This window comes from Lycorma delicatula, chromosome 1 (assembly GCF_047948215.1).
Source record: "Lycorma delicatula isolate Av1 chromosome 1, ASM4794821v1, whole genome shotgun sequence".
Lineage (NCBI taxonomy): Eukaryota > Metazoa > Arthropoda > Insecta > Hemiptera > Fulgoridae > Lycorma > Lycorma delicatula.
Genome location: NC_134455.1, coordinates 26,727,668 through 26,754,902, shown reverse-complemented (window position 1 = coordinate 26,754,902; position 27,235 = coordinate 26,727,668). Strand labels below are relative to the sequence as shown.

Genomic DNA, 27,235 nt, shown 5'->3' with positions numbered 1-27,235 from the left:
TCCTTTTTTTGATCTAAATCCTGTATTATTTGAAAAATTAGATGTTTTTTTGTAGTGGACTTTTACAGACTTGATCACGCCTTGATCTAAGGGCTGTAAGACTGCTGTTGTTTTCGGTGATAAGAACACTAATTTTATACATAAAAGATTTTCAGCGTGTGGATGAGCTGGGCAATTGTCAATGAGCAGCAGTATTTTATTTTCAATCTTTAATTCACGGTCCCATTTTCGTAAACGACGTAAAGATATCACTTGTCATCCAAGTTTTCTTGTTACTTTGGTACACAACAGGAAGCGATTTCAAATTTTTAAAACATTGGGGTTTAGCAATTTTCACTTGTCATCCAAGTTTTCTTGTTACTTTGGTAAACAACAGGAAGCGATTTCAAATTTTTAAAACATTGGGGTTTAGCAATTTTCTCTGTAACCAGAAGTTTTTTTTTGTCAGTTCGTCATATTCGTAGCAGTTAGTACTGCTAGTCTTTATTTTGATAATTTCTCCCAAACATGCTTTGTCTTTAAACCGAAGGGTTCTTTCTGGCGTCAGTTTAAAAAAAAAAGATTGAATGCATTAGCATTATTACAGAATTTTTTGTCCGAATAGCCCTCTTTTAATTTTGGCTAAATTGTTTCTAGTCATTTTTTTGACATACTGTTTGGAGCTGCTGTGGCTTTGCCAATTATTCTCCCTGACACAATATCGTGACGCTGATGGAAGCATTGTATTCAAGCTGAAGTTATTTCACGTGGTTTACTGAATTTTTCAGAAAAAATGTTCGCCTTAGTTTGCAGTGTAGGGTTGCTAATAGGGATATCACTAGCTCTCTGGTATTCGAATCATTTCAACAGTGCTTGGTCTACATCATTATGTTGACTAGACCATAATTTTTTTTGATTTCATAGAGTTTGTTTTAAAATTTTTCTTAATTTATTCACGGTTTATATCACTGATATTGTCGAATGACCTACGCCTAATTCTTGGGCAATGTCCTTATTAGTTTCACCATTCTCTAACTATCAGATAATGTGTGCCTTTTCCTCTATCGTGAATGTTTTTTCGCGAAGTCATAATTAAATTACTATTAAATGAATTACACAGGATATGTAAAATAAAATACTATACCCGCACAATATGATAAGCTCACAGCAAAATATTAATAACAATTGGAGGTGGCTGCTTCAGTTTACAATAATCTGTTACAGGAAAAAGATAAGAAAAACAAGAACTGTAGTACATATGCAGGTAAAAAGGAAAAGTGACTAATTTTAACCGTCAACATATTTTTGAAGCTACAATGTAGATGTACTATGTTACTGAGGGGTCACTTCCGTCTGATATTATAAGCGATAAAATGTTGCATTGCAGTAGAAAGAATAGTCCATAATAACCAACCGATATGTCACTACAACCGATATAATTATAAACAATGTACATACTGTATTTATGTATTAACAGCATACCAAACCAACCAAGACACAAGTTTGTTTTTACTATATCCGATATCACACTATAAACGATACTTACTGTGTATGAGTTTACCTAATATACTAATAAGCTGTTCTCTAAGAACAATTTAATTTGAGAGATTAATCTCAAATACGTTTGTTTTATTTTATTAAATATTTTATGGTATTTATTAAGTTTAATAAATTATTTTTCTTTTTTACGGTTTAGTATTTGATTAAATTCTGTAAATATAACTGAAGTCATTAAATAATCACTTTCCTTAAAACTGCCATTCTAGGATGATAATAAACCAAGAATCATAACATTTCTGTTATGATTCTTGGCATGTTTTAAGTTAATTTTTATGATCATGTTTGAGTAGAAATTTATATACAATATGCTTACTTATTTCTAATAATATATTTACAAAAGTTGAAGTACAAAAAGTGTTTGACAGTCAGATGTGCCACTCTATCTCTGTATTCAAACAGAGAAATTAGACCAGTATGTATGTAGTAAATCATTCTGAAGTAATTGAGATTCAGGGTCTTCCCGAGATATAAAGGTTAAAATCTATTTATCTTAGCTTTTTGCACTAAGATTTTATATATGATTTCCATTTTAAGAACTTGTAAGTTAATCATAAATATTTAACATTTTACTTTTTCCCTAAAATACAAAAAAATTCATCAGTTTCATAGCATTTGTTAACTAAATGAAGTATTAAATTCAGTTAATATATGTGTTGCTTTATCTGTGTAAAGTTCAGTTGTGTTAATGTTCAATACAACTATTGATTAATTTTAATTTTATTTGTATAATTTTTTTTTGTTTCAGGCGTTTTCTGTTTTCTTTGTTTGTATTGCTCTTACTTCAGATATGATTTGTTTTTTCTTTATTCCTGTGCAGTGGCTATTTTTTGCTGCTAGTACATATGTTTGGGTCCAGTATGTATGGCACACAGGTATGGTTTCATCAATATTTTGTATTTATTTATGTTTTCTAATATACATGATTGCATTGGTGGGTAATATATGATTACTCTTGCGTGTTTGTTTTGTCTGTATTATTTTTATACCGCTTTAATTATTACTGGTTATAATTAATAGCTAAGATTATTTTGACTTTTCTTTGCAGTTATGTTTTAAACATAGGTGATAAAATCACAATTGTGAACTATTGTGTTACCCAGGATGATATTCATCCATGATTTTTTCCCTGATTGAGGTAGTCTAAGTTGTGATTTTTGGTTTTAATGATGGAAGTAAATTTCCATTTATGCTATATGTATTATGTATTTATTGAGGACATTCAGGAAAATGTTTCATCCCAGAAAATTCATTATTTCTATTCCTTTTTATTTATTTAATATATTATGATATAACAGTAATTAGATGTAGTTTGTTTACTTACATCTTGTGTGTAGTTTTAATTAGACAGATGTAATAAGTCAGAATAAAAAATTACCATTGTTATCACCATTTGTAGTTATCTGTTTTATCATGGATAATCAGTTTGATAAAATAAAAGAATTTTAAATACAATTTTATTTGAACAAGAATCTATAAATAAAATTAAAGAATTTTATTTGTTTTTAAATTGTTAAACAATTTTGAAGGTTTTATATGAAATTGTTAATGAAGGAAAAATTGAATTCCTAATTGAATTTGTATTATAGTCTATGTGATTCATAAATCTCATTGAAATTTCTTCTAATATGTATTTTCAGCATCATTCTTAGTTTTGTGCTTTACTTTTTTTATTTATCTACTGCAAACTGCATTTTTGCATTATATTGGCTACTGAGTCAAACAGTTTTATTGCATCATTATGATAATGTTTATATATGTATATAAATAAATAAATATATATATATGTTTCTCACACTCAGAAAATCAACGGCCAAACTTCCATTTTGTCCAATTTAGGAAACTAATATATTCTTATTAGCAGTAAGCAGCATGAGTGGATAGACAGCTGCTATCTAGTATTTTTTATAAACATAATTGTAGACCTTGTGTTCAGATGTATTATTTTGCCTCTGTATCCAGAACAAGTGAAATGTGTGGGAGGTTTGAAATAAATATTTATGATTTATTATATTTTTGATGATTTTTTTTCAAGTTTAGGTTTCTGCTTAAATATCAGTTGCAAAAGTATGCAGTATTTAAATTCAATATTGTAAAACTTGCCCAAAATGGAATCTGATTGGACTGAGTAAGAAATCAGTTTTGAAGAGATTTCAGTCTTGCACAGTTAACATTAAAATTCAAGCTGATTTATAGTGATATCCTGTGGAATGAATTATATGAATATAAAATAAATTTCTCTTCAGAATATTCTGAAAAACTTATGTTATCTATGCAGACAACATTATTTCCTAGTTTTTTAATAATTATAAAACTGAAATAAGTTATTTTTAGAGAATACATATTATACTGTTTACTGTGTGAAACTAGAAGAACAATAAATGCTCACGAGAAAATGAAACTTACAGGTAGGGCAGGAAGTCCCTTTTCAATAGTTACAAAATCATTAGGATAGGTGCAGCTTGCATTCTATTGAACTGAAATGTCTGTATGGGTTCCACCATGTTCAAAGCACAACTGTGTGCACCTCCATATGTGGTTGTTCATCTGCAACAGCATATAGAGTTAATTTCAAATGCTGACCGAACAGAGTCTTGTAGCTGCTTGTTTTTAATGTATCTGTGTTTTTTGATCTCGTCTTTCACAAAACCCAGGTATGGTGAGGTCAGGGCTTCTTGCTGGCCAAAGTTGTTTAGCCGGTAATTCTTTTGACCCATGTCCAATCCAGTTATTTGGAAAAATTTTATTGAGGTGTGTGCGGATATTCAAAGCAAACTGTACTGGAGCACCATTTTGTTGAAACATAATGATATCTGAGATCCCTTTTGCTATTAATTCTTGAAGCAACCATGTGGTCATTCTCTGATAACTTTATTGATTTGTTTAACCCTGTGCCATTGAGAAATAATGACCAAGGAGATGTTCAACTATCGTCCCAGCCCAAATCATAATATGAGATGGATGGTGTTCGATTTCCTCAAAAAATTATGATTATCTTTCGCCCAGAAAAAACATTTCTGTTATGAGAGCTTTGATAAATCGCACACTCGTCTGGGAACATGACGTTCTTTTTATCATTTGCTCTCAGAAAAGTGTTCAAGCAATAACTGTCATGCATAAACCAAGTTGATCAAGGTGATTGTCACTCAACTTGTTAACTGTGGCAGGACGAAAACATTTAACTTTCAAGTTCTTTCGTTTATGGTCTCGCATTGTTGATCTTGGAATGCCGACTTTGCAGAATGTGAGGGTGTTGATTTCATCATTGATAGTTGAATCAATGCTTCCACAGCAGCACATGTCTTGGATTGTGTTTGGCCTCCCACCACTGCGTGGTCCATCAGAACACGCAAAAAAGCCGAAGAAGGCTTTTGTAACATGGGAGAAGAATCCCTTGTCCATAATGTTTGCTGTGACAGTGATGATTTTCCAAAACGCACAAAGAAGTCAATCATAATGTTCTCCAATGTTTTACCAGTGTGTGTATTGGCCCATACACACGCTAACAAACACTTTTCAGTAGTGAATACACTTGCATCCACCACCTTTTCCAGCAGTAGTGTGCGACATCAGTGGTGAGAATTGGTTGCAGTAGAGCCCAATTAAGCTGGATTTAATGCAGTGTAAAGGGACTTCTCACCCACTCTGTGTTACTGCTTCTAATCACGGTGCTCAGAGCACTGAATAAAATTATTCTGAATTGATATATATATATATATATAAAAATTCTAAGAAATGATTGAAAAAGAACTTGTGACAAAAAGCAACCCGTGGATTGTTTACATAGGTTTCGCCTGCTGCTGTACTTTATTAATTATTAATGACAGTCTGCTTATAAGATGGAAGTTGGAGCAATAAATGTGACTGATGTATTTTGTGCTAAACAACTATTGGTCATCTGCAGCATTTATTATTTTACAAGTTGTGATTTATATACAATGTGTTTTTTAATTTCAGGTTATTCTGTTTTATTTCCTTTCCGTCTTATGATATAAATGTAACAAGTGAAATTAAAAGTAAAATGTATGTTTTTTTCCATTTCCGTATTATATGAGTTTTCTGTCTTGAAGAGATTAATTTCTATTAAAATAAATCATGACACTGGAAAATTTTGAGGAATTAATGTTTTTATGAGGGTCTTGTTTTGTGGAGGTTTCACTGTATAAAGAAATTTAGTATTCTCAGCCTGAGGCTATTGAAACATGGCCATTTGTTTAAATTGGATCTGGGCAGGAAATTGCAGATGCATATTCACAACTGCAGGCAATCAGTTATTGTACAGGTGCAAGTTCAAACTCCATCAACTGTTGTGTTTAGCCAACTTAAGTATTGAAGAAGTTTACTGGATTAAATTGTATTTAATTTTGTTCTTATTTCTCAAAAATACAGGTAACAGACTAATTCATTAGTATAATAGATGTCATGATGCCATATTTTTAAAAACACAGAAATGGAGCTATGTGGTGACAAAAAATAACTAAAAATTAAGTCTGTTGTGAAAGTGATAGTAATTTTTTACACATTTAACTTGATCATAGGCAGTCCCTTGTGGGTTGATTGTTTCCCTCATTCTTTTCCATTACCTTATCCTTTATTTTTTTCCTTAGGGACAATTATGGTTTCATGTTTCCTGTTTGTAGTCAGCAAGGCAACTGCTAGTTATTAGAGTAGTGAGGTAGTAATCTTCTTTGCCTCTGGAACTGTCCAAGGACTTGTATTTCCTATCCAGGGAATTGTACAAAAAGCCATACTTAGTAGCTGAGGTGCCTACTAAGTAAAGCAAGCCTTTGTTTATGCTCCTTTAATCGGATTTTTTCATTGGATCTTATAATTCATAAAATATTTTATTTTTTAAATACAGTTGTTTGTAGTTAGTTATACAAGTTGTTTCAGTTAAGTTTGTTTTATTATCATTTATTAAATTTGTTTTATTTTTTATTATTGTTATTATTATTAACAATTATGTTATGATTATTTTTATTTTCTGTTGACAGAAAAAGGTATTTGTTTACCAACAGTAGTACTATGGCTCCTTTTTGTATATATGGAGGCAGCAGTACGTCTTAGGGACCTTAGACATCTTCCATTCCATTTGGATCTATGTCGACCCTTTGCAGCGCATTGGTCAGTTGATATTTAAGTTATATTTATTATTTACAATCTACAAAATCGTATTTGGTATTTAATGTTGCAAACTGAAGAAATATTTAATTAATATTTTATAAAATAAATATAATTTGTTCTATTTAGGACATTTTTATGATCTTTTTCACAGGATTAGATCATTAGGATGCTTTCTAGCCATAAAGAAGAGATTTTCCTATAATAAAAATTATTTATTTTTTTATTGTCGAAAGTATTCATATGAAAAAAAAAAAAAATTAATTTATGAAAAAATTAATATTATTTACTGTAGATGTTTATTATTTAATATATATTTGTTTTGATAAACTTATGAGATCGAGTACAGCTCCTGAAAATTTAAGAACAAAATGTGGTTATCACATCTGGAACTTTAAGTTGTTGCAAAAATTTTATAAAATTTCAACAAATCAAACAATGCTTAAGGCTTTTAGTGATTAGTTTCCAGTCCTATTCAGCAACATATCTCATGCACCATACATATTATACACCTTGCAACAGTTGGATCTGTAATAAATTAGTTGATGTGATATTAAAAGTTTATTTCATGTTATTTGCAATAAGGAAAAAATACAGCAGTTTAAATATAATTGATAAAATATAAAGAAATTTTGTTATACTTATAGTAATAATAATAAATTTGTTTTTAAAATAAAATATGATTCTTTTTGTTATTAAAATACTGATAATATGGCAATATTAGGCACTTTTTCTGTACAAAATTAGCTTACTATTTTTTTTTTAATCATTTAGTACAAGGACACTTGTTAACAAACTCTAGTTGATTAGAAATACACAAATAAACTCCAAAAACAATGACTTGATCACCTAATAGATTGATAAACATAAACAATACTATTTATAAAATAGTAAATCTTGAATAAATATATTGGTATAAATTGTTATAGTCAGCTGCCACTCTACTGATCTTGTACCTTGTTTGAGGAAATATTATTTGCTATATTTTCAGTGATAAAAAACCATTTTGCCTTATTGTTAAGAGAATAATTTTTCACAATACAAAAACAAATTCTGATCCAAGTGTGTCATTTTTTTAGGTTATGTAAACTGAAAATAAGTTTGTTATATTTTTATACATAGTCATGCTTTCAACTAATAATTAATTTATATAAGTTTAAGATATGCTGTTTTGTTTATTTAACAGTATAAATTACTTTATTTTAAAAAAGAGGAGCTATATTTTTGGTAAAACAATGTTAATATTATATTGTTTCAAGTTTCTGTTATTCTTGAAAATTTTCATTGAAAAACATCTGATTATCCTCAGGTGATACTGAAATACATGAATGAGTAACAGCATTTCAGCTTTGAAGGTGCCAAGTCAAATCATGGTCAGATTGTTAACTTCCATTCCATATTTACATTTATAAGTCGTAGATTAATCCTCTGTAATAAAATTTTTGACTTTAAAAATATTACTTAGGAATAATTAGAAATAATTCTTTAATAATAAAGTAACAAAGAGATTTTATTTTAGTTTAATGTTACGTATTTAGGGTTGTTTTGTTCATGAGTTGGGTATTTGATATTAAAGCATGTTTATACGTGACCCTTGGTTTGGAGAGTAATTTTAACTGTCATTCTTAACTAATTTCTGTACAAATCGTAGGTAACACTAGAGGGTTTGTTTTGTTGAAGGTCAGTTTGTTGATTTACCAACATTTTTACCAGGTTCTCTAATACTAGATAAAAATTCCAAAAATGCAAAAACCATATTTAAGAACAGCAATCATACTTATATAAAATCTGGAAGTTAGTAGTTTGATAGTAGAAAAATGAATTTGTGGCACCTGATTCATGTTGTAGAAGATCTTCTACAACATGAATGTTCTACCACTAAAATATTGAAACACACTTCACTTGTAAAAAAAAAACAAACCAAAAACATCATAAAAGAAAATAAGGTGTTTGTTAATAACCAAATGGAATTTTCAGTTTCTATATCTTCTTAAATTAATGTTCCTTATGATATTATGTTTTATAGCTTAATCTATGTATTGTGTTGTTAAATACATAAAATAATAAGTTATAAATTACAGTGACTTTAGTTGCTTTAAAAGAAAATTTTTAGTGATTTAAAACTAGTTTTGATCAGTTCTAAATCAATCATTAATATCCTTTGCTATTAAAAATATGATACAGATTTAAAACAATCTATAATAAAATTTGATTGGGATTCAGAAAAGAGAAGAGAGTGTATTAAAGTAAATGCATGCAGGACAGTGATTTACCATCCAATCTTAGAAATTTAATTTCCGAGACACAAAATGTGTTTCATATAACGAAGTTAGTATACTATTTTTAGGTCAAATTAAACAAATTTCAAAACCTATCTCTATAAGCAGCAAGAAAATCTGATTAGATCAAAATTGATGAATTTTTTGATTATTAGATCACTTATATTTTAGTTCATGGCCTTTATTTTTTAATAACATTTTTTTTTGGTTTTTTCAGTATTGGGTATCCAGTGGTCACTTTAGGATTTGGTTTCAAAAGCTATGTTGGTTTTCGAATGAGACAGGTATTTTATTAATGCATTGTTAAAACACAAGTAATTTGCTTTATTTTTGTTTTTAAATTTCATATCTTATAAGTTATGTGTGCATTATTTAAAGCATATGATGTCAGTTATATCAATATTAATGATTTTGCTGCCCCATGAGGTTGTGAAAAATTAAACATTTGTAAGTTTTAATTGTATAAATTAAACAAAGTTGAAAGTGTTTATTTTTATTTTTTAAGGGTTTTTATAGGGTAGAACATGTGTTTTTTCATACGTTCCTAATTCTGCATGCACAAATTCTAAAATCATTTGTATTTACTTCCTAAACTGAAAATAAATAAAATTGAATCCATTGTATAAAAGAGTGAGGCTTTTGTGTAACAAAAAAAACATATCAAGTATCAAATTAATATCTTAAAAGTCTTAAACTGTCACTATAATCGACAGTTATTACTTATTTATTGTATAATGTGCAATTAACAGATGGGTGGAAAGATAAAAACAATCTGTTTTTTCATTCATCTGAGATTTTATGAGAAAAAATAATGCAAGAAAATATTTAAATATAGTTCTAAAAATAATGTGAAACTGTAAATTGTAAGCGAATTCAAATTGTTCATTAAAAAAGGCTAAGATAGTATGTTGCTTAAGTGCTGTTTTTTAATAAAATCATCTAGTTTCTTATAGAAAATTAGTATTTATTCAGTATGTTGGAGTAATTGTTTTTTAATTAATTTGTGCTAATATATGCTTAATTTTTTTCAGATTGCCAAATTATCTAGTGTTTTCAATAATTTTGTATTTATATTCATTATTTATTTCATTACTATTACTTTGAGATAGTTTATTAAATTTTTCTGTAGATTTTAAAATATTCTAGTGTCTCAATTATAACATCATCATTAATTATTCTTTTTAGGAAGAGAATACATATTTCAGTAATGTGCTTATTAAAGATATTTTAATGAGGACTGTGTTGCTTTCTTTATTTCAATAAAAAATATCAGTTATCATTTAGGATTTGGGTCTTGGGTAAATTTAATAATTTAAGGAGTAGTTCTTAAATTTAATGGTTTCTCAACCATTAAATCTTTCAAGAGATGTTCTACATCTTGCAGGTTGATAATCCTTAACTAAATATTGAAAATCAGTTATCCCTTCTTTGAATAGGTATCATGGGAATCAAGTCAGTTGTAAGCTGCTCTTGTTTCATCTGTGGTTCTAAGCTTGCACTTTTCGTGGCCGGCAGGGCAACTTGTTTCATCTGTAGTTCTATGCTTGCATCTATTCGTGGCTGGCAGGGCAACTTTTTTAATGGGGCTATATGGGGAATGGCTGCTTTGTCTGTGATAATGTTGTTACTGTTTCTTGAGGGGATTGCACTAAATAAAGAATAGTTTCTGAGATACCTTGTGGTGAAGGTAACACATCTATTTCTAAAATTTAAGTTCCACACTCATTTTCTACTCTAGAAAAATCGTATTCAATATTTTTTTTATAATTTGAAACCTCTGTTATTTTTGAATAGAGTGAATTTTTTTATTAATGTAAAATGTAAGCTACTGTTCTAATTCTATATATATATATATATATATATATATATATATATATATATATATATATATACGAGGGTAAGTCAATTACTACTATCTGCAATTTAGTTATATTTTTGTTTATGTTGGTAGTACTGTCGTGTTGCGTAGATGATGCATGCGTGGTTTAATTGTTATGTCTGTGCAGGTTTGAGGCTGCTAGGTTAGTTCCATTATCGCTGCCCTGCCGTTAAATCGTGGCTACTCTGCTTTCTGTTTGCACCAAGGAAGAGTGAAGTGATCCGTTTTTTGTGGTTGGAAGGTGTATCACGGGCCAAAATTCATTGAAGACTTTCGGTACAGTAAGGGAACAGTGTGTTGCCGCAATGGAGTGTCTACGAATGGATTGAAAAATTCAAAAATGGTCGCACAAGTGTTACGCATGACGAAGGAGCTAGACGACCGTTTACCACAACAAATGAGAAAAACATTGAGCGTGCACGTGATATGGTTTTCTTAGACAGACGAGTAAATATTGATGAAGGGGCATATCATCTCCAAATTAGTCACGATTTTGCCTACGAAATCATCCACAACAGACTTAGGTTTCATAAAGTCTGTGCAGAATGGGTCTCAAAACGACTCACACAGTTGCATAAACAAACGCGCTTGGACATCTGCCAAAAACATTTGGATCGTTATGGTAACGAACGGGACATCTTAGACCGAATCATCACTGGTGACGAAACATGGATCCATCATTATGAGCCAGAGAGTAAACGATAAAGTATGGAATGGAAACATCTAAATTAAAAAGTTCAAGACCCAATCATCTGCAGAAAAACTGATGCTTACGGTTTTTTGGGACTCACAAGGCCCACTACTGGAACATTATGAGGAAAGGGGCGTGACAGTAAACAGTTTGTGTTACAGTGAGATGCTTACTGCCAAGCTGAACCTGCAATTCGAAGCAAACGCTGAGAACTGCTGTTGAAGGGTGTTGTGTTGTTCCACGACAATGCCCGTCCACATACTGCTGCTCGCACTGCTGAAACGGTCCAGAAACTCAACTTTGAAGTACTGGCTCATCCTCTGTATAGTCCTGATCTTGCTCCTTCTGACTACCACTTGTTTGGTCCACTCAAAGAGGCATTAAGGGGCCATCGATTTACTTCGGAAGAAACAATGAAAGAAGCGGTGCATTCCTGGCTCACAGCTCAACTGAAAACCTTCTTTTATGAGGGCATCAGGAAGTTTTTGCAATGATGGACCAAATTCGTTGAAATGCAAGGGGACTATGTTGAAAAATGATGTACATATAAGTTTCCTATTTGTATTGCAGTAAAAATGTATAACTACATTGTGGATAATAATTGACTTACCCTTGTAGAATTAGAACAGCAGCTCACATTTTGTATACTTTAAATGTTAATGAAAATAAATATTCATGCTAGGTTAAAATTGCCATGCTGATTTTTATAATATTGATTTCTTACTTTTGTTAAGAGTTTTATTTATTCTTGTTTTATTTTGACAGAGAAAACAAAGAGATGTAGCAAAAGAGAATGAATTTTATATGCAGCTGTTACAGCAAGCATTACCATTAGAGCAGCAACAACCTATATGTCATACAGTTAGCCCAGAAAAAAGTAAAGGTAAGATGCTGATGTGTAAGAAAATGTTTTGTGAGAATTATACTGAATATAAGCCAGAATGGTATTGTCCTTAGGTAAAAATTTTCATGTTATAAATAACTATTTTTGTCGAAACTGATTCTGTATGTCTGATAGTAACTGAGAGAATCAATTACCCATATTTGAAGAGTCACTGGTGGATCTCTATTATCATGAATTATAGTGTTTTGAGTGGGTATTTAATGATTTTAGAAAAGTAATTGTCTGTGCTGATCATTATAAGGAGACTCACCTCATCAGACACTCAAAAAATATGCATCAGGTATCCTTTCATGTAAAACCATTCTTAACACAATAGTGTGTGCCTGTATGTTGTATGAAATTACATCAACTTGTTACTGCTAGGAAAAATTGTTATACTTTTGGTGATTATATAGAAACCTGAAAAACATAAGGTACATTTTATTTTTTCATTGATTGTTGTATTTTATTTTAAATATTGAAAACTTCTTCTGCTTTTTATACTTATCCCTTTGTAAGAAAGTAGATGATGAGTGCCATTATTATAGAGTTATTGACAATCATGTTTCAGTGAATCCAATGATTTTATTGAATATCCCAAAAAAAATATTAAATGTGTGTAATAAATATTTAAATAAAGTAGGAATATATATTTTTTATATCAATACCTAAACAGATTTTTTAAAAATTTCATCCTAATCCTTCATCATCATTTGTTTTTAGGTTCTTATTAATTTGTTATTTCTGTTAATCAGTCACATTAATTGAAATCGTATTTTTTTAAATACTTAAAAACGTAACTTATGTTTTTTTAATAAAAGCAGTATTCAGCACTTAATCTGATTATTATTTTTTGACAGTTTTTTTCCTTATTGTATTTGAAATGAGTCTTTCTTAAGAAGCTTGTTAATTATATTTTGATGATTTTTTAACTGTATATTTTTTGGCTTCTATATTTTAGCTTTTTTTAGTTGTAGTACCAAGTTTGAAGATTAAATCTTCAAACCTCTTTTTTATTTTTACAAGATTCTACTATAAACATTCTTTTCTCCAATTCTTCCTAAACCCTCTTCATTTTACAGTCTGCATTAATCAAAACTTTTTAACATTCTTCTGTACCACCACATCTCAAAAGCCATCTTTGTGTTCTTGTATGTTACTATTTGTTTGTGTATTGTTAATAAGCTTATAATTTTTACAATTTTTTTTCTAATCTTTAAATCTATATTTCATAATGTAGATTCAACATTTTTTTTGCAGTAAACACTGTCATCATGGCAGTCTGCTTTTGTTACTTTTTTATCTTTACATTTTAATTTTATTATAAAGATAACAAAATTTTGCAACTGTGAGTTGCTGTCTTTTAATTCCTCACCATGTTCCTTCACTGTCTTTTAATTTCTCACATTTATGTATATTCGTTTTCCAGTAAAGTAATGTTTTAAACATTCAGTTAGTATAATGCACTATAACTGGCATACCCCGTCGCAACTTCGCCCACAATATAGAGGTAGCTTCACTCGCAATGCTTTTGTAATAGCAAACTTATTTTTTTATGAATAAAAAATATTTAATCAACAATATTATATTTAGATTTTCATTAAGTCCTGATAAAGCCATAAATAAAAGTTATTATGAAAAATACTGAAGGAATACACAATAAACAACAAATTTTTGCCCAGAACTTTAATAAAGGAAAACAAAAAAAGGAAGATAAGAAAATTGAACAATATTTGTTAGGCCAATCCATTTTATGAATGAATTAAAATAGTTCAATATAAAAGTCCAATAGAGATAAACAAAAAATTTATTACAGTCCCACATCTATCATCCCCATCGCGGCTTCGCCTGTGCTCTATGGTTACTTGCGCTTCCCATCACAATCAGAGGGTCATAGCTCGCTTTGCTCTCCCTTCCCGTTTTCTCCCATTTCCCTTTCCGTCTTCTGTTTCTCTTTCTCTTACTTCCCTTTCCCATTTACCTTTCCCCCTTCCTCTTTTCTTTTTTCTCTTTTCCATTTAATTTTTCCTTTTCCCCATTTTTCCCTTTTTTCTTTTTTCCATTTTCCCCTTCTTCCCTTTTACCTTTTTGATTTTTCCCTACTTCCCTTTTTCAATTTTTCCCTTTCTCCCTTCTTCTCAGGTTTACGATTCCAGTTGGTTTTCGATGAATTTCGGTGTAGGTTCATTTTGCTGCTAAGCAGAAATCATGGCAAAATTCTTTGTTATTCCTAATTTAAAAACAAAGCCTTTTCCAGACACATGTTTATTGTGAACTTTTTTTCATAATTTTAAACAGAAAAATACAGCTGTAAAATTTAACAGCATTCTTCTGGAGCACTCACACACTCATTCTGTCACTCTGCGTGCGCACACGATGTATTAATATTACTTATTTGACAGATGTAATGAATTACTTCATTTCCATGCTTTATCTACCTTTTAATTTCAACCAATTTTTTTGCATCTTGACATCTTCAATTATTTGCTTTACATATTCTAATTTTTTAATTCCATTTTAATTTAATTATTTATTTATTTAAAATTTAATTTAATATTATTGTAATTAAATTGATTTAATCCCCTTCCTCTTCCCCCATTTCCCTTTCCCCCTTCCTCATTTCTCTATTATTTTTTTCTCTTTTCCCTTTCTATTTACTTTCCCCATTTTCTCTTTCTTCCCTTTCACTTTTTTTGATTTTACCCTATTTCCCTTTTCTGATTTTTCCCTTTCTCTCTTCTTCCTTGAGTGTAAATCGGTCCAATAGTTTTTTAGTCTATAGCAGACACACATATCGGAAACATTGCAATGGAATCTTAAAGTATTTAGTATAGCATATGTTGCTTTTACATCCAACAGATTAACCTGAAATTTAGTTTTTTATCGATTTGAACCCTTTAAAATCAAAATTTCGCAAAATCCTTTCTTAGTGCACGTCTACTTAAAGATATGAAGGTACCCTGAAAATTTCAAGTCTCTACCTATAATAGTTTTGGTTGTATGTTGATTATGAGACAGTGAATCAGTCAGGACATTCTCTTTTATATAAGAGGTAATCATATATTTTACTGTGATTATGATTTTTAAGATTAGAAGTACTGTGTATTTTTGTATATGGAAAATCATTTATAAAATTCTGCAGAATTGTATGAACTGAAATGGCCATACTGTTGTTTAATCTGTACTTAATGATCTTATATTAAAATATACATTATTTACTATTGTTACTTTTGTTGTAATTTTTATTTTTTTTATATAATTGAACATTAATATATAAGTTTTACATATTTTGTTAACCTGAGATTCTAAATTTTAGTTTGATTTTTTAAAGGAAATAGTCCAATGGGAGATGGGGTTTCAAATGGTGTTGCACACAGTACGTCAACACAGACTCAGTCCACTAAAAATATTCATAGAAAGTCTTTAGATAAAGGAGAAAGAGATAAAATAGCTCCTGATCCAGACATAAAATCTTCCAAACTATATTCACATACAAATGGTTCCATCCACACAGAAATGGAATTTATAGAGAGAATTGGGTAAGTTATCAATAATTTTGTTGTGAAAGTTGTAATATTACCTTTTAGTAGTATAAGTTATTTTTGTGTACTAGGCTTTTTATAAGTCTGTGAATATTTTTAATAATTACTAATTAACGAATTTCAAAAAAATTGAAATTGTATTAAAATAATGAAAGCTCTCAAGGTTTTTTCTATTTCTCTTAGATGTTTAATGTCCGTCTTTGCAGATGTTGCAGATATTTAGGTGATATAAATTTTTTAGTAGGTTGATATACAAATGTAATGAATATGTAGTTGAGGAACCAGAAAGGAGGTTTTAGTCTCCCATATACACTCATTATGATAATTCACAGTTCTACAAACATGAAATGTTCCTTCATTGCTAAAGATGAGTAATTCTGAAAAAAAAACATTAACCTCAAATTTCTCTGACATTTTAGTGCAAAAATGAAGCCTCATTTTCATATTATCAGCACTGAGGATTTATCAGTTGAAGTAGGGATTAATCTTTAATCTGAGAAATTTACTAAACTGTAATTTTGAAATTTGTGTTAAAAGGATTCTTGAGAAGTAAACTTTTTTTGAGAGGGTTCATAAATAATAGGATTTTCTAATTCCATACATAATCACTCACCATAAATGTTCCAGCTGAAATAGTACATTGACTGCTTTCATACATAATATTTCATGATACTTTTACATAGGTTGATCCTTTTGGAAATTGCTCCAAACCATCACTGTGCTGTTATAATGGCATAATTTTTGCATATTGTATTACAGAATGCTTTCTTGCATTGACTTTGTACCATTTTTGTTAAGCAAATTGTCTAGCAGAAAGTTATTGTAACTATGTGCATGCAGTTCCTATCAGAAGTTTTTTTTTAATAATACAGTTTAGAATTTTTTCTAAGTACAACTATTGAAAAATCATCTTATGAATAACTTTGTATTATAAAGCGTTTTATATATATATATACATAAAATATAAAAAAATATGTTTATTTTTTTTTTGTTTAATAGGGACAAATAGTATAGTAAGTAGCTGTTTTAATAGTGACTGATAAAGGATTTTTCTATTTTTAAAGTTTTTGTTAAATTATCTTACTAATCATAAAAGAGTAATTATGTATATAAGTTAATCATATACAGTCAACATCTTCAATCTATTGCAGATACAAGTAGTAGGTTTTTAATTTGCATTTGTCTAGATCTCATTTTTTCAGATTGCATTTTTATCTTTTATCTTGTTTATGAGAGCGTGGCTAGAGCTATTTAATTACAGCATCAGGTAATGACTACTATCACAGGAACAAAGCAATCTGTTATGTAAGCTGTAACTTTGACCTGAATCATCAACTTTACCCTAAGCTGCATAGAATTAAGTATAATAAGAATCTAACCATCTTCAGGTTCATAACATGTGCACATACGTACACACCTATTATATATTTCTGGAAACAGTTTACAAATATTAAAAAAAAAAAATCAAAAATCTGATGTGGACACCACATGACTTCCTTGTATACTTATTAATTACATATATATATTTTTAAAGGTACATAAAATTTTATTTGATTAACTTCTGATATTTTTTTTATTGTTATTGAATTAGTATTTATTGTAATTTTTTTTTTACTATCAGAGGTAATAGTTATTAATAAATCAATGTATTTAAATTAAAAAAAAAAAAGTTAAAAAAGAAAAAGGAGTTGAAGTTTTATTCGAACCAATGTAAGATCCAATTATTTCATTAATTCAAATTTTATTTTATTTGGAACCAGTGAAAATAAGTACCACTTATGAAATATTGTTGAAAAACTCAGTAAGGGCTTATTACTGCAGTTAAGAAAAAGTCCAAAATTCACCTTTTTTTTTGATTTTGGCCTTTTTTTGGACACTTGGTCCAATCGATTGCAATCAAAAGGGGAGGTGCATAACTAGATGTTACAAGTCATAAATTCAAAATTTGAACATACTACGGCTAATGGTTTTTGAGTTATGTGAGATACTGATGTACATACAGATGTCATGCTGAAACTAGTCAATATGTATTCAGGGATGTGAAATCTGAAAACAAAAATTTTTCGCGATAACAAAACTTCCTTTACTTCATACAAGGAAGTAAAAATGAGCAACTGTATAAGCGATTGAGAGATGTTTGCAAATTAAATGACAGGTGATATTTATTTAAATCTATAAAAGAAAATAATTAATGTCAAATTTAAAGGATTTATATTAATATTTTTTATCTAAGTTATATAGAAAAATAAATTTTAAAGCTTACCTTATATAATAAATGTTCATCGTTTCCTTGCTTGACAGCTCATTGATAAAACATTATATCTGTTTAGTGTATTGTATGAGCTGATATAATAATAGTTTGTGAATTGAACTATTTATAATAAGTTTGATTCATTCGATTTACTTATTTATGATATTCTGAAAAATTTGTTAAATAACCATATACCAATTAAAAAGACCACACTCAACAAGTTTTCCATAAATCATTGACAAATCTTAAACTTAAGTTTTGCTTAAAACGTAAAAATTTAAATTTATCAGTTTCTTGTATTGCTGAGACTTTAATTAAGTCAATTTAAAAACAAATAATATTATTGGCCAGTGACAAATAAATTTATATTTAGTAGTGAATTTAGTAAGTTAGTTATGTAGTGTTTTGTTTGTTAATTTTTTATTTTTTGTAGTGAATATTTAAATTTGTAATATCATTTTAGGTTAGAGTGACACAACCTGTTTCATTAGCATCATCCTTGTAAATAACTGACAGAAAAAAAATTAGATGATTGTTTTAAGTATTTTTTGTTATTGTACACTTTGTTTCATTTTAGATAATATTGATTCATTTTATAGTTATAGTTAAACAGATTAGGAACTTAAAATTTTTCCAGAACTGAAAATTCATTGCCAGTTAAATATTTGTATTTAAAAAGAAAAAAACGAAATCTACTTTGTACTTCACTCTTGTGGTTGGTGGTGTGGTTTAATTCCTCTCAGTTTAGCATTGAAAATTCTTCTTTTGTATTCAGTTAGTTATGTATGATATTTCATATAGGATTAATCTGTATCTGTATGTATATATATTTTCTTCTAGAATATTTTCTTTCATTCCAATTTAAGTATAATAACTAACAGATGCACTTTTTTTATCAAATATATTTCACTTAGCATTGCTGTAGGTTCTGTTTTTATTTGTTTATATTACATTTATTGTTTATTTATTTATTTTTATTTCAGGTCTGTAAATGATTTTGATGAGAATGAAATTGAAAAAGATAAAACTGTAAAAGGATGTAATCAAGTAAAAAGCAATACAAAATGGACGAATAATCAATCACGTGAAAATGCAGTTAATTTCCAACGTGAACGAAAAAACAAAGCTAATAGGGAACAAAACAATACAGAGAATACAAATAGCCATAAAGATGAATATTGTCTTAGGTATATATGTTAATTATTAACTCATGATGAGCAAGCTAATTTTGAATGAACTGTTAGTGCAGCCTTCCAGCATGTTCTACAATGTTGGCTTGCACTCTAGCCTCAATAATTTTTATTTTATTTTATTAGATTAATTTTTGTAAGAATTTCATTTGGCGTACTCTAAATGAGGTCAAAATTTATTTTTAGTTTTTTTTTAGATACAACTTCAACAAATATTTATCTTGCTAAGTGCACAGAAAAATATATGTAATGCTGGTTTTTTCTATTTTATTTTTAAAAGACCCAATAAATTATTTACCAAAAAACAGTACTCTTATGTGTACAAGCATGTACATTTACACATTTTCATTCTGTTTAATTTATTACCACTCAAAACAGCATTTATCACATAAGTCATTTCTGATCCAGCATGCAGTATAGTAAAATGCTAATTTGTAGATTAGTAATACTTGGTTGATTATATTCATTGTTTCTGTATAATTAGTGGATTAAATATAAACAAATAAATTTAAACCAGACTGTTTCTCATTTTTATGTAATTTTTATAAATTAATAAAAAAAAACTATTGATGATATTGATTTTAAATGTGCATATTAGCTTAAATACATTATAATTTAGGTATAAATTTGTGAATACTATTTATTAAGGTCATTAAATGCTCTTAATTCTTTAGGGTAATTATACAAGGAATAATGGAATAGATTGACCAAACAAAAATGTTCTTTACGTTATAGAAAATCCATCATTCTGAAAATTTTAAAATTATTTAGTTCAGTGCACAATTATTTGGTTAAGCTAAATTAAACATATTTTGTAATTTTATTTGATAATAATTAATATTTTCCTATATAAAATTACCTACTGATTTCTATGTATCCAACTTTGTAATGCCAGCTGTTAAACACACAACTACTTTGCTTTTCTTACAGTAATTTGATAATAATGTTATATGTAATCAAGGATAAAGAATAAATTTACTTTGCCTGTAGGCAGTAAATTCAGTAACATAATAAATTTAAATAATTTTTTTTTATAAATTTGTTCTGGTAATTCAAGCATGTTACTGCTAATGATTTTTCTTAAATGTTTACCATGCATAATATTAAAATTTTTGTCATTTAATCTAGATGAAAAAAGGCATTGTTGAGTCTGGGAACTGCCCACTAATTGAAATGATATGAGCTAGTTTAGAACTCTATTAAGTTTATCAAGTTTCCACAGATCTCATCTTCTGCTGATAATTTTTAATATTCTACTTTTTCTTTACATTGTTCAAGGACCATCTTGAAAATAATAAGTGTTCAGTTATTTTGGCTGTAGAAGTTGGCACACTTATGTCATTGAAGTCAACTAGTTTGTTAACATAATCATTTTTAGTTAATCATTGTTGACAGTATCATAAATGTTATTAATAACAATTTTTGTTGACATAATGTGTGAAATGAATTAAGGAACTTGGTTAATTACTACAAGTAAATTTGATTTTAATAATTTAATTTTAACTAATCTGCAAATTATTGATTTGTTAACCTAATATTTCTAACTATTTTAGCATAAATATTTGGAAAAAACAATCTAATCTTAAGAATTGTAAATTAGCAAAATATTAATATATGAAATTACTTCATTCAAAATGGAAAAAACTCTTTAAATTTTTAATTTTTTGCAACATTAAGTTGCTAGTTATTGCATCTTAATTTAATAGTAAAATAAAGTTTCACATACTACTTTAAACGTTAAGTTTTTTAACCATAAATTTAAATTGTTATTTAAACCAGTATTTAGATACGACATGAATAACTAAAATAAATCAATGTTTTTAATCTTGTTTTATAATTTTATCTTTGTATTTGTACAGATTGGAAGCAGATATAAAAAGATTAAAATCAGATTTGCAAGCAAGTCGGCAGGTTGAGCAAGACCTGCGTAGTCAGATAAATACATTATTAAACAGTGAGAAAACAAATAAGAGTGACCTTTGTCAACTCCAGATAGACAATGAAGAGCTGCAGTCTAAGTAGGTGTTACACATCATTCAGATTGAACAGAAATTTCTTTTCAAATTAAATTATTTATAAAACCATCAAGCTCAGTTTAATGTTATCACACTTTTAATGTCACTTTAATGAATAATTTAACTAGCAGCTGAAAAATTGTATGAAATAATCATGTGATGACATAGTCTATAAAAAGATTGATGAATGTTAGTGGTTTTCCTGTGTTTAAACATTGTTTCAAGTGGCATGATTAACAGGAAGCATGTCATTGGTATTAATCATATTATCTTTTTTTTTATACAATTTGGTGAATCCATTTCTTACTTACTAGAAGTAAATCTACCATCTAAAATCAGCAAATCTCCAAGTCATTGTTAACTTATATATCTACCGACTTCAAATTAAATATTTTTATACAAAACTAGTCCATTTCTAAAAATGCTACATTAGAAAAAAAAAGTATTATGTTGTATGTTGTCAGTTGTTTAATATGTATTCTTTGTAATTATTTATAACTGTTTTTGAATAATTATAAATTGTTGACACTAGGCACTTTAGTCATAACGATAACCATTAGAATTGATTGACCTGGAAAAATTTATTTAATTCTTAGATCTGTTAGTCTTATTGTTTTGTGTTATCATGTACAACAATAACATGATAAATTAACTGAAGCAGATTACAAGAAAAAATGAAGTTCCTTAAAAATATTATAGGAAAAGCAAGAAAAATTGGGTAAAAATCATGCACATAAAAGAGGATTTAACGCTAGAGAATGTGAGGGAGAAAATCCAAAAGAATATGTATGGATATGTTTAAAGATTAAAAGGAAAAGGTGATATAGAAAGAAGTGGTATGCTCCAGTTTTTTTGAATTGGATGTAGTGAAGAGTAATGGTTTTCTTTAAAGGAAACCTGAGCCTGTTTTCTGATAGGTGTTTAGTATCTGGCAGATAAGTAATTTTTTGCAGTATATAATTAAACCGATTGACACAAGATTGGTCAGTAATGTTCTCTTCTTATATGGGTAGGGTAAACACACTGCTTGAATGGTAATTGAAGCACTCCTTGGTTAGAAATGTATGGATCATTTCATGGCCCTCTGCATGTATGCTACTCCATTCTCATTTTTCACCCTTCTTCACCTTTACACCTTCCTCCCAGAAGGTATGTGGAATTTAGCTGGACATCGACTCAATCCATGATAGGAAGTGGAAATATTTTAGAGTTACTGTGTTCTCATATGTGTGTAATTTATGAGGTATATAAGAAAAACTGCTTATGAACCTGTCCCAGAACTTTTGGGACAGAAGTGTTCCTGTTCCTGTCATGATATATCCGAGATGCTTGTTGAGTAAAGGAAATAGACCTTCTAATTTGTAAGTACACCCATACACAACTAAAAATATATATATGAGGATTTTAATTAGATGGAGATGATAGAACACCCAAGAAGCAAGATGGGAAGCTAGTGGTACAGGTTGGAAGAAATATCAAAAGATTGATGATTTGCCAGCAAGTCAGCAGTTTGAGCAAGATCTATGTTGTTGGATAAAAACAGGGTTATCATAAAAGAACAGTGCGGTTTCAGCAATTCATAGGAAGATTTTAGGGAAATTTCTAGATGTCATATTGGTATCCCTGAAAGCCTCCAACCCAAAAGTTTGTTTATCAGCAGTTATAACCACAACGTCAGTTCTTGTATTGTTGTTGCGGTGAGTTTAGTGAGTTACTATGTTCTTGGATAAAGACAAAGCAAAGTGTGTTTTTTTGATGGCTGAATTAAAATCTGTAATTTTAGTTTCGATGTGAATTCGGAACAGATCCACTGCACAAAAATAACAACACGTTGGTTCAAACAGTTTGAAGAAACTGGATCTGTTCAGTGGATCAGAAACAGAAATCAACCGGCAGACCAAGTGTACCAGACGAAACGATTGAACTAATTAGACAATTGGCAATTAGAAGTCCTGGGAAGTCCATCCCCCGTCGAATTAGGTATTCCAAAATCAACAGTTCACAAATTTTTACATAAAAAACTGAAATTACACACTTATAAAATCCAGATACTGCAGGAATTGAAACCCGATGATGATGTAAAACGTTACAGTTTCGCTGTTGAAATGTTGGACAGAATAAGTGAAAACGAATCATTTTTAGATGATATAATTTTTACAGACGAAGCTACATTCCATGTGAATGGATGTGTTAACAGATACAATTCACGAATATGGGGCTCTGTAAACCCACTCGCAATTATTGAGAAACAACGTGATTTGCCTAAAGTTAATGTTTGGTGTGGTGTGATGAAAAATCGTGTAATAGGGCCTTTCTTCTTTGCTGAAAAAACAATTAATGGAGTTGTGTATCTTGACATGTTAACCAATTATTGCTTTCTTCACCTGGATGAACTCGAAAACATTCATCAACTTCATTTCCAACTAGATGGTGCTCCCCCCCATTTCAATGCATTGGTCACGGACGCTTTGAACAAAAAATTTGGAGATCGATGGATAGGCCGGCAAGGACCCATCCAGACCTGACACATTGTGATTTTTTTCTTGTGGGGGTACATCAAAAGCGTAGTTTATACACAAAAAATTTGTGACCTAAACCACTTAAAAAACAGGATTAATGAAGCAATGACAACCATTAACGAAGAAATGTTAATTAATGTTTGGAGAGAAGTTGAATATCGTTTGGACATTTGTTGAGCGACTAAGGGCGCACATATTGAAATTTATTAATTATGTAAAAAAAATGTTAGAGACAACAAATTTGAAAAATAAAAAACATAAACTCTAAGTAATTCTGTTTTAATTTAAACCATGTTCAAAACCGCACCATTCTTTTATGATAACCCTGTACATTGTTAAACCATGATAAAACAATAAGATAGACCTTTGTCAACTCCGTGTAGGCAATGAAAAGCTCCAATCTAAGGAAATTGTGTAAAGAGTGTAGAGATAGTGTTAAAGAGAAAGGACATGCCTGATGCAGGAAGATAAGTCATAAGAATTACTTTTTAAATTAATAATGCATTATAATAAAAATAGTATACTTATTTATATTCATAGTTTTTGACTCATTTATGCACTTAGATATCTTAAAAATTTATTAAATGTGTAAAATAAAGGTGATTTTGTAACTAAATTAATTAAAAACTGAAAAAATTTAAACTAACAATGTTTAAAACTTAAAATTACATTATATTATTTTTTCTCCATTATGACTAGTAAGCAATATTGTCACCATTAAATATTTGTTTTAATTCAGACTGCATGGGCTGGTGTCTGCACGGCAGATGGACAAGCAGGCATTGTCACAATTGGAGAGGCGAGTAGCAGATGAACGCCGTCTCCGCACAGTCTGTGAAGCACAGCTGGCTGCTGAGCGTAAAGCAAAGAAAGCAGAAGAAGCAGCTGCTGCCCGTGCAGCTGCTATGGCAACTGCTGCCGCGAAGTAAGTAATCAAGTCGTGAAATTAGTTAATATTAATAATCCTTATTTTCAGTAATGATTACAGAAAGTAATAGTAATGATTGATAAGTAACATAGAGAATGAAAGTCATCTCTTCCAGTAATGACAGCTTGATAATAGACAGCTTAATATGTAAAGAGAAGTATTTTATTCACAGAGTAAATGTGGCTCCCTGTGGTGTGTAAATAGTAAACAGAATTGTTAAATCCTTATTAAAACGCCACTCGCTAAATTTATATTATGTAACTATTTCTTAATAAAACTTAAAGTATTTACTTAATACTATTAACATACAACTATCTTACAAGGATTTTAAAAAAAAAATCAGTTCAGTTCAACTATTGTAACGCTACCTATCTGTTCAGGTGGATTGCACCTTTTTTTTTTTTTTTTTCTAGTAACTGTGATATCCATTTAGTTACCTTAAACAGAAATTGGTTTCTGTAAAAAGGAAGTGACATTATTAAAAATAATAAAAATTAAATTGAAAATTTTGTAACTTAATGTAAAAAATAGCTTTTTAGTTAATGTATATTCAGTATAACGTTTTCAAGGTGCAATTAGAATGTTTTAGGCTTTTATTTTTTTTTTATGCATTGCTAAAAATTAGAATGAAGATCACTATGAATTAACAACCATAACTTTGTTGATTCACTAAGACTTAACTGCATGACTGCACAAATACTTTAAACCTGAATTATCAGTCAAATTGTATATTATGTTCTTTTGTGTCCATGTAGTTTTTGTTACATCTGGGAAAAATTCACCATTATTAAACTTTTTTTTTTTTTTACAAGTTGTGTATGCTTCCGAAGTTGTAAATGATAGAAATAGGTCTTTTTAGGACTCCTCAAATATATTTAATGATCAGAAAAATATAATACTTGAAAATAATTAATAACCTTAGATTTAAGTGAGGGTCTAAACAAGATGAAAATATGGATAACTGTTTTGGATAAACTCATACTACAAATGAATAATTTTTAGAGTCAAATTATATTATTGAAATAATCGTAATTCAACTGAGTAAAGGATTTTGTGTAAACAATTTTCTAATTCAGTCCTTAAAGACCAAAATTGTTACTATCCTTTTTTTAAAATAGTATTTTATTATTTTGAATAAATCTTAAAATGAGCCATGTAACAAACTGTATATCTATTGATGATGAGTCTATGCTAGGGTAAAAGAATAGATTAATGTGGGATGAAGAGTAGGTTAACTGTACTCAATATGTGCTTAATTAGAGAAGAGATCTTTGACAAAATTTGAAATATGTAACAAGAATAAATGTTTTCTATGTCACTGTATGTAGCAGAAAATATTTCCCATTTCAAAGTTATTTACATCTTTCATTTAGTACTACTATACATAAAAAGTAAATTTACTTGATAAGGATTATCATTTTTTGTTGATGGTTTTTAAACCTTTATTGTAATATGGAGTAACTTTTAGTATACTCCCATACTTGTTTTTCCATTCAAAAACATAGCAGTTGTTTACTTCTAGTGAGTTTTACAGATAAACAAGACTGTGGCAATTTTGGGTGGCCAAGTCTTAACCTATACATTGGATGGTCAAAAACTCATTTAAAATAATCACGATATTTATTCAGTGGGAGGGACCAGGCATTGTGGAGAAGAATTATGCTAACAAATTACAGGCGTTTTATTTGATTTTGAATTACCCCTTCAGCTGCTTTTACATTTCACACTATATGTCAGCATTTACTTTGTTTCCACTGTAGATTCAACACAGAATGGAGTTTTTCATTCTCACAAGACCTAAAAGGTCTTTTGAATGATGTCATTCATAATTTAATATTTGGTTTCCAAAGTAACATAAGAAACCCAATTTTATTTGTCTATATGATGCATGAGAAATTCATCTCCTCTTTCACACAACAGCACATTATCCATACCTTATGTTTAGTTTTGATTGGAAAGAATGCTTGGAAACCCATCTTGCATAAAGTTTTGATGTTCAAGGTGAATATGACAATTTTATCGGTTATGGTACTAGAAATATGCTGAAAGTATTCCCAAATGTCGTCAAATGTGTGACACCATTGTGCTTCATAAACTCTTCACATAATGTAGCAAACCATCTTTAATAACAGCAGGACACCTAGTTCATTCATCATCATAAATCTATTTATCCTTTCATATTGAATCTTCAGTTTCATCATATCATTGTTGATTCAACCATAACAATCACAGTAAACTTCATTAAACTATAATCTGTTCTTGAACCTTAAATAAATCACAAGTAAATATATGTTTATTTTAAATTTCAGGTGTAATGTTTAGAATCAGACTTTGTAACTTTTACCCAAAATAACAAATTTTACAAAAGTGGATTGAGCCTCCACAAGGTGTGCCTAGATAT

At 29.2% G+C, this 27,235-nt stretch overlaps 1 protein-coding gene across 3 annotated transcripts in view; it reads left to right on the top strand.

The window, feature by feature from the left end:
- The window catches only part of LOC142333892 (macoilin), a 94,754-nt gene that overhangs the window by 15,288 nt on the left and 52,231 nt on the right, over positions 1-27,235 (top strand). For all 3 annotated transcript variants that reach the window (XR_012758757.1, XM_075381634.1, XM_075381526.1), the window contains exons 3-10: positions 2,285-2,411; positions 6,531-6,660; positions 9,154-9,220; positions 12,272-12,389; positions 15,721-15,928; positions 19,166-19,369; positions 21,232-21,390; positions 24,646-24,831. Coding sequence is in view for 2 of the 3 variants with exons in the window: in XM_075381634.1 (XP_075237749.1) it covers positions 2,285-2,411; positions 6,531-6,660; positions 9,154-9,220; positions 12,272-12,389; positions 15,721-15,928; positions 19,166-19,369; positions 21,232-21,390; positions 24,646-24,831 (1,199 nt within the window). In the remaining variant the exon portion in view is untranslated. The remainder of the gene's footprint in view (positions 1-2,284; positions 2,412-6,530; positions 6,661-9,153; positions 9,221-12,271; positions 12,390-15,720; positions 15,929-19,165; positions 19,370-21,231; positions 21,391-24,645; positions 24,832-27,235) is intronic.